The sequence below is a fragment of the Corythoichthys intestinalis genome, chromosome 17, assembly GCF_030265065.1.
Source record: "Corythoichthys intestinalis isolate RoL2023-P3 chromosome 17, ASM3026506v1, whole genome shotgun sequence".
Classification (NCBI taxonomy): domain Eukaryota; kingdom Metazoa; phylum Chordata; class Actinopteri; order Syngnathiformes; family Syngnathidae; genus Corythoichthys; species Corythoichthys intestinalis.
The window spans coordinates 36,661,116-36,677,830 of record NC_080411.1 but is presented as its reverse complement, the minus strand read 5'-3'; the positions used below and the strand labels follow the sequence as shown (position 1 = coordinate 36,677,830).

The 16,715-nt window shown below is 39.2% G+C and overlaps 1 protein-coding gene across 3 annotated transcripts in view; it reads right to left on the bottom strand.

Annotated features, from left to right (window-relative positions):
* Positions 1–1,831: 1,831 nt before the first annotated feature.
* Positions 1,832–16,715, bottom strand: part of LOC130905159 (nucleus accumbens-associated protein 2) — a 119,192-nt gene continuing 104,308 nt past the window's right edge. For all 3 annotated transcript variants that reach the window (XM_057818282.1, XM_057818279.1, XM_057818281.1), the window contains 3 exons: positions 15,876–15,981; positions 15,640–15,737; positions 1,832–10,787 (listed from right to left, as the gene is read on the bottom strand). In XM_057818282.1, the coding sequence (XP_057674265.1) occupies positions 10,258–10,787; positions 15,640–15,737; positions 15,876–15,981 (734 nt within the window). In that variant the 3' untranslated portion in view covers positions 1,832–10,257. The remainder of the gene's footprint in view (positions 10,788–15,639; positions 15,738–15,875; positions 15,982–16,715) is intronic.

Genomic DNA, 16,715 nt, shown 5'->3' with positions numbered 1-16,715 from the left:
TTCACTTCAATTAGGCGCTTTTGGTAGCCATCCACAAGCTTCTGGCAAGCTTCTGGTTGAATCTTTGACCACTCCTCTTGACAGAATTGGTGCAGTTCAGTTAAATTTGATGGCTTTCTGACATGGACTTGTTTCTTCAGCATTGTCCACAAGTTTAAGTCAGGACTTTGGGAAGGCCATTCGAAAACCTTAATTCTAGCCTGATTTAGCCATTCCATTACCACTTTTGATGTGTGTTTGGGGTCATTGTCCTGTTGGAACACCCAACTGCGCCCAAGACCCAATCTTCTGGCTGATGACGTAAGGTTATCTTGAAGAATTTGAAGGTAATCCTCCTTCTTCATTATCTCATTTACTCTCTGTAAAGCACCAGTTCCATTGGCAGGAAACAGCCCCACAGCATAATACTACCACCACTGTGCTTGACGGTAGGCATGGTGTACTTGGGGTTAAAGGCCTCACCTTTTCTCCTCCAAACATATTGCTGGGCATTGTGGTCAAACAGCTCGATTTTTGTTTCGTCTGACCACAGAACTTTCCTCCAGAAGGTCTTATCTTTGTCCATGTGATCAGCAGCAAACTTCAGTCGAGCCTTAAGGTGCCGCTTTTGGAGCAAGGGCTTCCTTCTTGCATGGCAGCCTCTCAGTCCATGGTGATGCAAAACACGCTTGACTGTGGACACTGACACCTGTGTTCCAGCAGCTTCTAATTCTTGGCAGATCTGCTTTTTGGTGATTCTCGGTTGAATCTTCACCCTCCTGACCAATTTTCTCTCAGCAGCAGGTGATAGCTTGCGTTTTCTTCCTGATCGTGGCAGTGACAAAACAGTGCCATGCACTTTATACTTACAAACAATTGTTTGCACTGTTGCTCTTGGGACCTGCAGCTGCTTTGAAATGGCTCCAAGTGACTTTCCTGACTTGTTCAAGTCAATGATTGTTCAAGTCAATAATCACTCACAAGAAATTGCTAATTCGTGTTGCTGTATGTATATTTTTGACCCAGCAGATTTGATCACTTTTTTTCTGTTAACCCATAATAAAGTCATAAAAGAACCAAACTTCATGAATGTTTTTTGTGACAAAGAAGTATCTGTTCCAGTCACTCTATCGGAGAAAAATCAGAGTTGTAGAAATAACTGGAAACTCAAGAGAGCCATGACATTGTTCTTCACAAGTGTATGTAAACTTCTGACCACAAGTGTACAAGGGCAGCAAATGAGTTACCACTGACTTTTACATATCGATGACTCTTCGCAACAAACTCCCTTAAAAAAAAAAAATCAATTTGTGAAATAACTCATTTTGAAAGGGGGTCAGGTTAAGCACAAGCACAGCTTAGTTAAAAAATAAGAACAATAATGCATTTAATTCAGTCATACAGTCTTGGTGCGCATTATTGACACCCGCACAGTCACAGTCTAAGGCACAGCTTCACACTCCTTTACCACAGTGTAGCATTTCCATATATCATTTAGTCATCTTACTTGGATCGTCCACTAAAAATATGCGTGGTGTACAAAAACGCACTTAACTAATAGATGGCTCAATTTTGAACTTAAGGAACTCAAAATATGATTAAAAAAAAGATCAGCTCAATTATTCCCAGTGAATTACATTATTTCCTCAAATAGTGGCCAAGATTTCGGTTACTCATAAATAGTTTTTTCTTCCTTTCAGGCAATGAGAGTTGGGCATGGCGTCAACAAAGCGAATTCCCACTTCAGGAGGTGCGACGATGTCAAAGACTCAACAACGGCAGGGCCGTGCTGCCTGAAACTGCAGAAAATGCTCCTGCCTTTTTCACGTGTTGGAACAGTTTTTTCAGTCAGTTGGAAAGAAAGAACGACCCGGCATGATTCAACATTCAGAGGTAGTAGCAGTGCGGTAACAGAGGCCAGACGGCGCTTACGCAAAGAGCACCTTACACTCCCTCAAAAGAGCCAACTTTTTCCTGACAGTTTTCATTTTATTTTTCAAAAAATAAAAAAATCTGTATAAACGGAACTGACCTGGTAATTTTCCGCCTGTGGAGGTAGTATCAGAGCACAACAGAGGTGTGACTGAACCTTTAAAAGTTGTAATTTAAATTTCAGGAAATTAGAAGCGGCATTAACGAAGGGCGCTAAAGGGTACCTGGCAATTTTCCGCCTTCAGAGGTAGTAACAGAGGCAGATTGCCAACTGTGTGTAAAGCTGTATTTATACTGTCTATAAAAGATGTTTCTTGTTGACTATGCAGGGAACAGATATGGAATAAGGGGGCGGAAGTTCTGAATTTTTTTTTTTTACATTAGGTTTAATCTTCGAGTTAACAGGGTTTTTAATTAGTTGGTGTAGTTGATTACAACAAATTCCGTGTAGTTCGTTAGTTATTTGTTAGTTTCAGGGTTCCAGAGTAGCTAAGCTAGCGTGAGTCAATGGGACCAACTTAGCATGCCAATAAAAAAACGATACAGATTTACAAACAGATCCAATAGTCAAATACATTCAAACTGAAGAGTATTGTTCCGAAACACCCATGCTGCCAAAACAAAGTCACAAAAAAACTGCCGTAATTCATTTCATTCTGCAGGACTACCATAATTTTTGTACTATAAGGTGCACCTGACTATAAGCCGCCACCCACCAAATGTGACACGAAAACGGTATTTGTTCATAGATAAGCTGCACTGGACTATAAGCCACAGCTGTCCGCAATGCATTATGGAATATTTTCACCAAAAGATGTTAACCGGTAAAACTTTGACAGTGGCATCATAAGACTGTCTGAGACCAAATGAACCACCATGAAGCTTTGAACCAATTGGCTTCAGAGTTTCATTGCTTCAAGAAGCTTTATTTGGCAATCACTGCTCCCTTGGGGGAGACAATCAACCTCTGCTGCCACCTGCTGTCAACACTGTTGTTGTCCATCATACCTCCTAGCATGCACTGCAGCGCTACAGATGTAATTAACAGTCAAAATTTATGTTCAGTGTTAATTATTTTTTCAGTTACTGTTCCAGTTGTTTCATTTAATTGATAGTTGTTAGAGTTGGGAATCTTTGGGCACCTAACGATTCGATTACGATTCAGAGGCTACGATTTAATTATTGATGCACCCTCCTCCCCAGCCATTTGCTGCTTTTAATGTTTCGTACATTACTTTAAAAAATTTGTACAAAAATCCTCTCAGGCTTAAATAAACGACTATTTCAGTATCAAGTTAAGAGTTCAAAACAGTAAATAAAATACTCAAGTCTCCATTCTGGATCAGCAGCTTTAGACTACATTCTATTAATTTAATGTTGTAAATCAACCATTTAAGTTGTCCCGTTATTCCCTTCTGTCTACTTTCGACATGTGAAAGTTTTAAAATGGTTTCATCATTCAAAGATGGATTTTGGAGTATTTTGGATAAAAAAAAGTTAACTAGGTTCGCTTGGAAGGTTCGCTAAAACAGGCTTCCAGGGAAGTCTACTGCTTTAAGATGCCGGCTGTTTACTAACTCCGGCAAGTCTGTCATTTCACATGTAGTTCTTTATATATGTGATATCTACCGTAGCATTATGTGAGCGTAGTTTGTAGCGGCTGTCGGCAGCAGTCAGTTATTATTGTTTTTTATCTAGCCGCATGAGTTGAGCTAGAGCCGTGAGTTGAGCAGTGTCATTACCCGGGTAATGTAAAGCATGACGTTTACTCTTGGTCCATTCCTCACTGCAGGGACGGCCCAGCCTATACGCAGACTATGCAGCTGCTTAGGGCCCCTGACCACTAGGGGGGCCCCCAATCTGGCAATTGTTTAATTTATATTCTATTTTGTTCACTACAGTTTGCTTTATTTGACTTTTGTGAGTTTTGATACTTGATTACAAGCTTAAAAAAAATAAAAGTTCTTCCTTAACTTCTTTCCTCTTTTAGAAAAAGGTTTGGCGCTATACTGTAAGTACTGACAATCATTTGGGGTGAGAAGTTTGAAGAATGCAACAACAACAACAACATCAACAACAAAATCTGATTAATATACAAAATATGGACGTATGGCTTGGATTGCATGTATGGGTTTCACAGTACACTGTGACGAAATGGTGGGCCAAAAATATGGGCCCCTTTGCATTATTTTGCTTCGGGCCCCCAAATGGCCTAGGCCGGCCCTGCCTCACTGCGTTCCCAAGACCACGCTAAATGTGTTTTAGTTCCGCTTTACTTGGAATATATCAATAATCGGAATTTGGATGTTTGTGAATCGTTCTCGATCCTTCCACGGCTGAATCGCAAATAATCTAAGAATCGGAAATTTCGCACACCTCTATTGGTTATGGTATTTGGTGACACTTCATTTGACAGTGGCGCCATCAGACTGTCAGTAGACAATCATAATTATGACATGACACTGTAATGAACATTAATGAATGCTTATAACACATATCATTTAGTGTTATCTGGCAAATTATCTCACTTTTGAATGGATGTAAAAGATCTGAGTTACTGACATAATTTGCCGGATGACACCTAATGACATCTGTCATAAGCATTAAGTAATGCCCATGATAGTGTCGTGTCATAATTATGATGGTCTTATGACAGTCTTATGACGCCGCTGTCCAATAAATTGTTACCAAATACCATAACTAGCAATTTATGAAACAACTGGAACAGTAACTGAATAAGTAATGAGCACAGAACATGAATTTGGATTGCTATTTACATCTGTGGCGCTGCAATGCATGCTAGGAGGCACGTGTTACCTATTAACCCAAATCAGCAAGTAAGCCGTCCTGGACTATAAGTTGCAGGATTCAAAATAAAGGAAAAAAGTAGCAGCTTATGGTTCGAAAATTACGGTATTTTTTTTTAAGATGCGTAATACGACCACAATGGAGAAGAGTGCGTCGGCCACTCGTGCTCACGCTGCATTCGAGAAAGGTTGGAAGTCAGACATCCCGCTCGGAGGGTACAAGTTGCGACCTCAAAGCGTTCCTAGCTAATGTAAACAGCAAAGATGGCTAAAGCCGACAAGTTTTTTATTTTAGTCATCAAATGACATTTTGACCTCCAGCAAACCTGCCTTCTTGTAAGTGATCAAATAGTGGAGGCGTTACAATGATATTTTTCCAGATCGGAGGTTGGAAACTGACTTCCCACTTTCTTTGAATGCAGCATTAGTTTGTTTAATTTATGGCTGGCAACATAGCGAAATGTGCATTTAGAGGCTGTGGAAACAGACAGAAGAAATGGGCAAAAGAAAGTTTACACTAATTCCTGCTGAAGAAGGAGGAACAATATAAACTGGTTACTTGGTGCTGGCTACAACATAAAAAAATCAGCGATAAAAAAAAAACAAAACAATGTGATATCACTCCGCCTGCTCCTCTGCAGAGCTTCTGGATTACAAATGTTGCTGTTCAGGCTGCCAATATTCACATGCAATAGTAAGTTTTGATAACTTCATCCTGAAAACATGTCCAACACTATTGATTGCATGGGTCATCGACGATTTTCATGTGTGTACATGTTGTTTTTATTAGCATGCTAAGATCATACCGTTGACTCGCGCTAGCTTAGCCACTCTGGAGCCCTGAAACCAACAAATAACAACAAATAACTAACAAACTACACGGAATTTGTTGGAATCAAGTTCACTGACTAATTAAATCTTCGCTAAGATTAAAGATTAAGACTGATGTAAAAAATTTTGAACTTCCCCTTTAACCTGGCAATTTCCTTATTTTAGAGGTAGTACAGCCATAGCGGCCTATATTAAAAGCCCCTTTCACACTGCCTACAAAAGCCAGGGATTTCAATGTATTTTTCCGGTTTTGACAAGGTGGGAACCAGGCAGTCAGTCCGGGAATATTCCACCTTCAGAGGTAGCGTCAGTGTCGTAACGGCACCCGATAAATTGCCTGGATGAATGGAAGGCAGAATACGGGTACTCAACTCAACCTGTAATTTTCTGATTTCAGAGGTAGTAAAAGAGCCACGACAACTTGTGCTAAATCGTGTGATGTTCTGAATAAACGACAAAATAGCAAGAGGAAGGGTGCGTGTTGTGAATCATTACGTTTCGGCACTATATACGGCAATTGGGATATCGGGACAGGCCATTATTTGAGGAAATCTACAGGTGCATCTCAAAATCGAATATGGTTGATAAAAAAAAAAAAGTATTTCAGAAATTCAGTTTAAAAACGAACTATTAAAGGTGATGATCGTTAAAGGGATCCACGGATAGAAAGACTTGTAGTTCTTAAAAGATAAACGTTATTATGAGTTAAAATAATTTGATATGAAAACCCTTCTTGATGTTTTCGTTTTTATACAATTTGTAAAATTAGTTTAACTAGTAGGTCGCCATTGTTGTTGACGTCACATGGTTACGCTGCCAGAGTATGACTCTTGCGACATAAACATGTCATCTGTTCAACCCTTTCAATTTGAACCCAAGAGCAACATTAATGAGCATGACAGCACTCTCGATCTTTCACAAAACGAGCGGCAAAAGCAAAATGAACAGGAAAGACGGGATGAGAGGAGACTATGACAAAACCGGTGTTCTGCCAAAATGTGCTACACCGGCTAAACGTCCTACAAGAGACGAATTTGACACCCAAAGTACTGCCGTGCGCTTTCAGCTTTTGTTTAGACGCATACAGACAGAATATACTAAAGATGCCGTAAGAAAATACTTCAACGAAGTAATATCAAATATGGGTGGTTTAAATACACTACGTGACTAATGTGGTCAACAGATCAACAATCTGCTTTAAAGCGATCACAAGAAAACACAGTGCTTAAAAGTATGAGAGGGAAACACCCGCAAAAAATATTTTGAGGCAAGGAAAAGGTAAAAAAAAAAAAAAATGCTCAATAAAAAATTAGTAAGTACTCGCCGCTTTTAACCGATGGTTGCATGTGTTGGACGTCTCGCTGCATAGAAGGAATTTCAGAAGATTGGTAGTGTTTGTCTAGCGCAGGGGTCGGGAACCTTTTAGAGAGAACCAAAACTCAACGTACTTTAAAATGTGATTCCACAAGAGCCATACAGTGTGTGTGTATAAAAACACACACTGTATATTCTATGTTCTTTTGCCAGCTTGTCCGAGTCCATTTTGTAAGCACTGTTTCTTTCGTGAATACATTCTGCTTTTACGAGCAGTCGCCGAGTTGCGATTGAAATAAATCTTGAGAAAACGACAAAGAAAGTCTAACATTGTTGCTTGGGTTGTTACAATCGTTGCGCAGTTGTGCACTCACTACAAGGAAAATAACAAATAGAAACATGGTGTGGCACCGCGTATATTTCCTGGAAGTGGAAACGACAATCGGGGACGATCAGGGGGACGTGTGCGTAACAGTGGTCGAGACAGGCGGAACCTCTCGCTCAATTTGACAGTCACGAAAGCAATCACACGTCTATGTGACTTGGGGTACTATGCGGTTCCCTTTCAGGGTTTAATTTTCCCTTATGTATTTTTTATATACTCCTGTTTGCTCGGCATTGAGTCGGGAGGGCCAGACCCCTGAGTGGTGACTTAACGAACAAGGCCATCTCTGCGCCACCCGACTTATTATTGCGACACACATTTGAAGTGTCCAAGATTAATGTGCGAATGCGCCATCCGCTCATCATAGCTGGTTCATGTCAAGCAAGTCGGCGGGTTCCACATTTAAGATGACAGTTTTGGCAGAGAGCCATATGCGCCCGTCAAAAGAGCCATATATGGCTTGCGAGACATTGGTTCCCGACCCCCGGTCTAGTGTATGAAAAAGTTCGTCATCACCTCAAGCGTCCATTGCGCGCATAAAACATGGCGCCCTCCATAGGTCAAAACATGTACTAAATATTATGGATTTTTAAATCAATGGCAATATTTTATGTTTCTAATAACATCTTAGTAAAAGAAAATAATTGTGCCTTATTAGAGCCTACAAGTCCTTAAGTCCGAGGTTCCCTTTAAGTGAATTTAATACACAAGTTTTACTTTTAGAACTACTCACTTCCCACAGTATGCTAATTTGAGATGCACCCATTTGTGTCATTTCATGAGTGCTAAAAGCAACTGATACTGGGGGGAAAAAGGCTGCCATTTGCACTTATTGGAAGACCGTTCAGAAACTTTTGCTGAAGCAGAGCTAACATTTACATTCATTCGAGCTTCTAAGCCGTTCTAGCCTATGCTAGCCCTGTTCTAAGTAAACAAAAACAAAAGAAAAACCTAAAAGACACTGTAAACATCATTTACATTATTTCCTATAGTGCAATTACAACCCTGTGCAGGACCATCTTAAAGCTTGCCTCCAAATAACCTTGCAAATGGCACGTCTTTTTGGAATAAACAAACATATTCAGGGCAATCCCATTTTTTTTTTTTGCGTCAATTTTTGTATCACTTGTTCATCTGCTAAACTTTTTGCGGGGGAGTAAATGATAATTCAACACCAATCGGGAACATGAACAAGTAAAACAGGCTAGGATTAAATGGCATGGAAAGAAAAGCACGCGCGTAAGACAAATAAATAGCTCTTAAATCCATATTTGATGTTGCCCTCCTGTTTTGGAACGGCGTTTTCAGTCGCATCATCATTCAGTCACATATTTTCAAAAATGATCTAAAGTCTTTTAGAGTGCAAATGCAAAAAGCCAGCGTGTCGATAATTTACCCGCCCTAACCACTATTGGGGGGGGGGGGGGGGTCATATAATAGGAGGGGAGCTGGACTGAGGAGGATCATGTGGATGTGAACGGTAAAACAGGGCTTCGCTCGGAAAATCTGGGCAGGGTGGCAGCGCGCGCCGTGAATTGTGTCATACACAAGCCACTTCTGGGTCACACCCAGGTGACAACACGGAGCGCACTGAGCTAAGCTCTCAGTATGAAAATACAATTAATAACATGAACCCCTAAACAGTCATTTCCATGTTTGACACTTGCACTTCTCTATAGATCGGTTGTTTAATCATCCATCCTTGGTACGTGGGCATGCAATGTACCATTTAGTGCATGTTCTTTTACCCAAGACAAGAATTTTGTACTACAAAAGCATCGTTGCAGCGCGTGGATATTTTTCTTTTTATCAATGCGTTGGCTAGCAATTATACTTTATGTATTCAGTGTGTGTATGTGTAAGAGTGTGGCCGAGAAGTGCTGTCCAAAAGCAGACGTAGGCATAGTCACTGTCACAAACCAGAAATACATGGTTGTATCTCTAATTGTCAATATACCATTAGAACAGTTCAACATTGAATCATTGCGATAAAGTGTAATAACATCATTAAGATGGAAAAAAAGCTAAGATTTCCGGCCTCATGTTATCGTCCCTAGATAGGCTACCAACACGTAAAATTTCGAGATTGGTCCAGATAGACGCAGCAAAAAAAAATTGTCGGAATTCTGAGACGACAAAGCTAGTTGCAATTTTTGGCCCATGTTTTTATCACAGGTGGATTTACCGACACTAATCATTAACAAAATTAGAAACAAATATTTTTGTAAAAATTTATCAAATGAAAACTGATCTGTATCCTACGTGCACAAATGATTTTTGACGAAGAAAAAAGTCACAGCAGCTCTCAGGACCCATATAAAAATTGTCAGTGCACGAGACATTTGGGAGTCATTTTAGCCCATGTTGAAAAGATAAATATATATATCTATGATACATCCAATCGTCAACAGATAAAATAAGCACAATCTGTAAATTTAAACTTTGTATGTACTTGACTCTTCCATGGCCATTGACAGCATTAGATGTCCTATCATGTGGCTCTTTCCATTTTTCTGTGAATTTTAATTAATTTATCACAAGTAGACACCCAATCCCATTTGAACTGGAAGTGGACTATTATTCATTTGCTGCTCACATCTTAAATGGATTGGACATCTATCGACGTCAATGGCAGCTAGACTTTACTTTTATCTATCAAACTATTGCTTTCATTTTTGGAGAAAGTTTATAAAGTGCTGGCAAAACGGGAATTTTTGTATGGCAGTCACATTATTTGTCAAGGTGAAATTCAGCGAAAGACTTCTTGAAAGGAGTAGAAGAGTGACTTATCTTGATGCCTGCGTCTGCTTGGAGCACTTTTTGTGCATCAACAAAAGGGCAGGTGCACGTAAGCGCCTCAGCACGCATACGTGTGGCAAATTCCCCTGGCGTACGATCACAAGCTTTTTGCACCGCGGAGGAAGCACAGACGAAGAAGAAGAAAGATGGTAGGAGGAGGAGAACAAGCAAAAGGTAAGAAGAACTTCATGACGAGTTGCGAGGCGACATTCACTGTCCGTTCACCCTCAGGCCTTGTCCGAAAGCTTCTTGCTCGGGCGGCGCATCGTCGCAAGCGGACGCGTCGCTGCCGTTGGGGATCAAATTGGCGGAGGTGTCACTAGCCTCCAAACCGGCGTCGTCCTCGTCCTCCTCCTGCTCTTCCTGGGTTCCTCCCGCTTCTCCTTCGGAAGCTGCCGCCGCCGCCCCGGACCCCGGGCTGCCGTCGGCTAGCGCCGGATGAGTCCGCAGGGGGTCCTTGCGCTCGGGGTACAACCTCTGGTCGAAGCTTTTGAAGTCGGTCTCAAAAGGAAGCGTCACCTGTTGCGGGGTGGCGCCCAGTCCCAGGTTCAGGCCCACGGGCACGGGGGTGGCGGCACCCATGGCCATTCCGGCACGGTACACTTCCATTCCGTCGGGCAGCATAGACTTGATCTTGGGCAACCAGCGCTTACGCACGCGTCGGGCGTTGGTGCACATGTCAGCAGCAATCACATTCATTTCGCTCTCCTTGAAGTTAGGGTTGAAGTTTTGACAGTAGACTGCAACACACAAAAGAACAACAAAAGACTTAAGGCACTGTGCTATTTTAAGATTTGAACCAGGCACAACACAAATGTAAGTTTACATCACCAACTAGTTACTTTGAGTATTCCTAACTCATCAAGTTAACCCCATTAAATATGATGGAGCAGTTGTGCTAACTTTAATTATGAGGTTTTAGGCATAAGCGGATTTTAAGGGGGGGGGGATCCCCCCGGTGGCCGAAAAGTGTCATTGCATGTAATAAATAAAAGCAATATAACTGCAACAAAAATGAATGAAATGAACAAAAAAATATTTTATAATGGGTCAAAATTATTTTTCAAACAGATCATGTGACTAGCACCCTAGATGGTCATTTGCTTTGCATATAATTTTCATTTTAAAAAAATATTAGGGGAGGGCAATTTTATTTTTCAAATGATTTTTTTTCTTTGAAAATATATATATATTTTTTACCATTTTAAGCAACTTTTTGAGGGATTTAATGATTGAGACACAAATGCCCTCCCCTTAATATGGCCCAAACACAAAAAAGATTGCTTCAATAAAAGAAACACAAATCAACATTACTTCAATGACGACTTCAATTTAAAAAAAAAAAAAAATTTAAAATCCAAGAAAAATAGCTTTCACATGCATTTTTTTTTAGTTGTTTTGAGTTTCCAATGTATTTTTACATTAAAACACATTTTTTTTTAATTGAAGCGATTTTTTTTGGGGGGTTGAAAATATATATCTTTGATTGAAGCAACTTTTTTTGATTGAATAATAAAGACACAAATCTACCTCCATATGCTCCGCTCAGGGGATACAATTTTTGAGGGTGGTAACTACATTGGCATGACACCGGCGGGCGTACCATATTATATGGATGACTATCTTGGCGTAAAGTATTCCCCTCAACAATGATGGGAAACAAAAAACGCTCATTGTCAACTTATTATTATAAATATTCTTGTAAGTTAATTTTATTGCTGACACTGCGTTTCGGGGTCATCAACATGTTGTGCCCCCCCGCCCCCCCACAGCCCCAAAAGTCAAACTCCGCCTATGGTTTTAGGGCAAAGCTTACATTTCTGAGTGAGTAGAACTTAAATGTTGAGTTGTGCTAACTTGAAATATTAAGTTATGCTTACTTGAAATGAGACGTTTTGTGAACTTAGCCCTAGCCTTGCTCATGATGCCTTCAAAACAGTGCGCTAGCTATTGCTTCGTCTGCTGGACTATGCACAGAGGTGGCTTGAATAGCCAAACCTTTTCCTCAAGTAAGAGTATCGTTACTTCCAAACAATATTACTCAAGTAAAAGTAGTGATTCAAATAACGTACTCAAGTAACGAGTAACATGGTGAGTAAATGTTTAAGACGTTTGATTTTTTTTTTTTTTTTAACAATCGTATTTTTTTCCTCAGCTCAAAGTTATCTATATGAACTGTTATTATACTGCACTATAAAATGTTACATAACCACATTAAACCAAAGAAATACAACCCCCCCACAAAACATTGAATTCTGGCGAGAAAATACATCAACAGAAATTAAGCATTACTTGTCCAGAGCATGAGTACCCTCTAGTGGAGAAAACATATTTCCGGTTATGAACTAAAATGCTCATATCTCCAGTTTTCTGTGGTCAATCGTTGGCAAATTAAAAAAAAAAAAGATTAAAATCTTTCGCTTTCGAGTCATGTTGATGGCTATGTCAAATTTGCAATTTTTTTCCAGTGCTTTAAAGGGATCCTCGGACTTAAAGACTTGTAGGCTCTAATAAGCCACAATCTCTCAAAATTGTCTTTTACTAAAATGTTATTAGAATCACATGAAATATTGCTATTGATCTAAAAATCTATAATATTTAGTCCATGTTTTGACCTACGGAGGGCGCCATGTTTAAAGTGCGCAATGGATGCTCAGGGTGATGATGTAGATTGGTGCTGTCACTCGCAAATACTAACGGGTTAGTCTAATTCCTTCTACACAGAGAGACGTCCAACAAATGTGTTAATCAGTTAAAATCGGCGACTACTTACTATTTGTGTTTTTATTCAGTCTTTTATTACCTATTCATTGCCTCAAAATAATTTTTGTGGGGGTTTCCCTCTCATACTTTTAAACATTGTTTTTTTTCTTCTGGTAGCTTTAAAAAGTAGATTGTTGATCTGTTGACCACATTAGTCACGTAGCATATTTAAACCACTCTAATTTGATATTACTACCATTAAGTATTTTCTTAAGGCATCTTTAGTATGTTCTGTCTGTATGCATCTAAACAAAACAAGCTGAAAGCGCACGGTCGGACTTTGGGTACCAAATTCGCCTCTTGTAGACGTTTCACTGGTGTAGCACATTTTGGCAGAACACCGGGTTTGTCATACTCTTGTCTTGTTTCATGCCGTCTTTCCTGTTCGTTTTGCTTTTCCTGCTCGTTTTGTGAAATATCGACACCTCATTAATGTTCCTCTCGGGTTCAAATTGAAAAGGTTGAACAGATGACATGTTTATGTCACAAGAGTCATACTCTGGAAGCCCGGCAGCTTAACCATGTGACGTCAACAGCAGTGGCAACCTACTAGTTAAAGTAATTTGACAAATTTTATAAAAACGAAAACAGAATGATGGGTTTCAATATCAAATTATTTTAACTCACAATAAAGTTTATCATTTTATTCTTTCAAGTCTTTCTATCCGTAGATCCCTTTAAAGATGCCACATGATTGAACAAGCTGGCGTGATCATAGAATGGCAAGCTTAATCGCAAGCACGATTAGTGTAATGGAGACATACGATTATTGTTGCGACGTCTTATTGTGAAACTGGTTGAGCCACCATTAACATCTCTGGCAGAAAATAAGTACAATCTAATAATGTATGTAGAATAAAGAAGAAAAATGTTATGACTAGTGCAGTAGCGGACTAAGAGTATCGTTTCTTCAGCACAAATCTGCTCAAGTAAAAAGCATGGCTTAATAAAACTACTCTTAGAAGTACATTTTTCTCAAAAATTTACTCCAGTAAATGTAATGGAGTAAATGTAGCGCGTTACTACCGAATCATGGGAGACGAATGTTCATTCGCCCCTCCAACTCAAAAAGGATTGGAAATCTAGCGCTTTTAACGGCAGCCAGTGAGTTTAATAAGTGCCCCATAAAGTAAAGTTGTTATGTGGGTCATTAAAAAGCATTGTAAGTCATTAAATGGATTTTTTCCAAAATCCAGGCCTTAAAAAGTCTTAAACTGTATGTTCTAGGAATTAAAAATTATATAAGCTTGATGGTTGAAAAAGTTTTTTTTTTTTTTTTTTTTTTACATAATTTGAGTTATTCGAGAAGATCGGCTGATAAAAGCATTTTAAAATGATATCAGATAATATCGACTTTGTTTTTTCATTATCGGATTTGGGCCAATGTGCCTGTTGCTTTCAAGTGAATATAGAAACTTTCTGACTTTGTATAAGGGCTAGTCACAGATTATTAGCATAGCAGTTATGCTTATTGACAATTCAATGTCTCCAAATCAAGATGCTTGGGATGTTATGTGAGCAGAGCATTAGCATTCATGGTGCAAAAATTAGATGAACAATAAATGATATGAATACAATGTATTATTAACTCATAACAAATATGTGTTACCAGAAAGAAATAGACACTAAGAAAAGTAATAAAATCTGTGGAAAAGTCAAGCAAAATGCATCTTGAGAATAACTTACTAACAATACATTGTCTGGACTAGTGATGTAATATAGGCACTTTTTCCACATCTTCAGTTGACGTAGTCTTGTTTTTCACAGAATTATTACTTGGAAAACCTTCAACTTTAACATTATTAATGATTCCAGTGGGGCATCACAATACAATGAGATATAAAATGTAGTGCTGCAATGATTACCTCGAGTAATTCGATCAGGAAAAAGCTTCAAATCAAATTTTGCCGCTTCGATTATTCGTTTAATTAGAGTGGCGTTGTAATGATTTGTTTTGAAAGTGTTTGCATTTAGTGTTATCGATATGGATGGATACACAGCCCTTTAGTGGCAATGCTGAATATGACATAACTCATTTAACATGGTTGAATCCAGCGGCTCCCTGTTAAGACCAACATAAGGTAGGTTTTTGTTTGAGCTCATGTTTTTTTTAATGCATTCTTAATTTAATTTATAGGTATATTTAGCTTTTTTGTAGGAATATGTGTTTGAATGATTTGTTAAGGGTATTGTGAAACAATGTTAGCATTTTATAGCATTTAAGCTAGCAGACTTTTGCAATACTAAGTTAGCCAATTATTATTTTGTTCTACTTAGATCCTCATTTATTCATTTTTTAATGCCGTTTAGGGCTAAGCTCATTTTTAGATGAAAGTGCAATTCTGCATAGTTTGAAGAACACAAGATGCATTTTATTTTGTATTCGCATTTAATGCTCTTTTGTGCAATCTGAGCAAGGCTTTTGTTTTCCATCTCCTAAAATTTATTCTGCAACGCATTAAATGTTCCTAATCCAATCACTCGATTATTCAAAACTAATTAGTTGATGGATTAATCGACTACTAACATAATTGATAGTTGCAGCCCTAACAATATGTTGATTCCACGACCGTCTATATCAGTATTGGATTTTTGGAGTTGGACAATATTGGACTATCTGTTAAATAGTCATTGTCAAACAACTCTATCATAAAGGGTTGAACGTGTTTCGATCTTTCTGTGTTTTGCTTTTATTTTTTTTCGTGACGATAAAAAAAAAATCTGAAAAAATTGTAAATTTCATTTATGAAAAATCAGAAAAGATTGTAAATCTTTTTTTGGCCATGTTGCCCAGACCTAATGTATTTTTTTCCAGCAGCAAAGACTTACGTTTGACAGCGTTGAGGACCCTGCTGTCCAGGGGTTTCCTGCTGGGGTCACTGGTGGAGGAGCGAATACCAGTCCCGCAGCTGTTGGCTAGAGTATTTCTGCAATTCACCACAGTCACCACCACAGGGCAGAGTCAAACACAGCGACAAGCAAAATGTATTGCATAAAGTGGACACAGATGGGAGTGTGAATGAGTTTTTAAATTGTGTGACTAAACGCTTACAAGGCAGTCTTACCGATCAAAGAACGTCGCTAACAGACGGCGCAGCAAGACCTTGTGTTTGATTCCAGCGCAGAGATGACAATTCATCAGCTGACCTCGAGTCATGAACACCTGTGTACCTTAGTAAAGAAGATGAAAACCATCAAAATATGCTGTATGTGTCATTTTATTAAATTTCTAACATTTCTTCTGTGGCTTTTGCTTTGAGCATTTTATACGGGCGCTATAAAAAATGAAATCCTTTGGAAAGTTACAAATGCAAAGACACTCTTGACAAAACAATTTTTTAGCTTATGTAGTTCCACATGTACACTTGTTGAAATTAAAACAGTTAGTGCTGTCAACTTGGTGATCGATTTTCCAACCCCCAGCATGTTCTTTGGATGATGCTCGAGTTCAATTCTCACTAACAAACAAAATGAGCGAAATCATTCTCCCTGTTTTTCATTAGGGTTGAGCATCGAGCATCGATGGGATCTGGGACTAACACTACGGTTCTCCTGGAACTGTTTGAATTTTAAAATTTTCATTCCAAGTTTCGATGCTCTGACCGGAAAAAAAGCTGCGGAACACGACGAAAAAGAAGCCACATGAAGTGTGGCGCTTGTACATTGCAACTTGATTTCAATCGTAGACAGTGGGCGGCGGTGCTGAAAAGTTTGGCTCAACTTCACAAAGAAAAATGCCTAGTGAGCTCAGTGCAACATTTGCAAAATAGCTATATTTTGCAACGCAGCTATAACATGCAAAGCTGGCTGCACGACCAATATGATTAAACAACTCCGGCTTCATGGAATACAAGTGCCGAGTAGTGCATAGCTGAGTGCCGCGTATTTAACGCACTGCGCCGGAC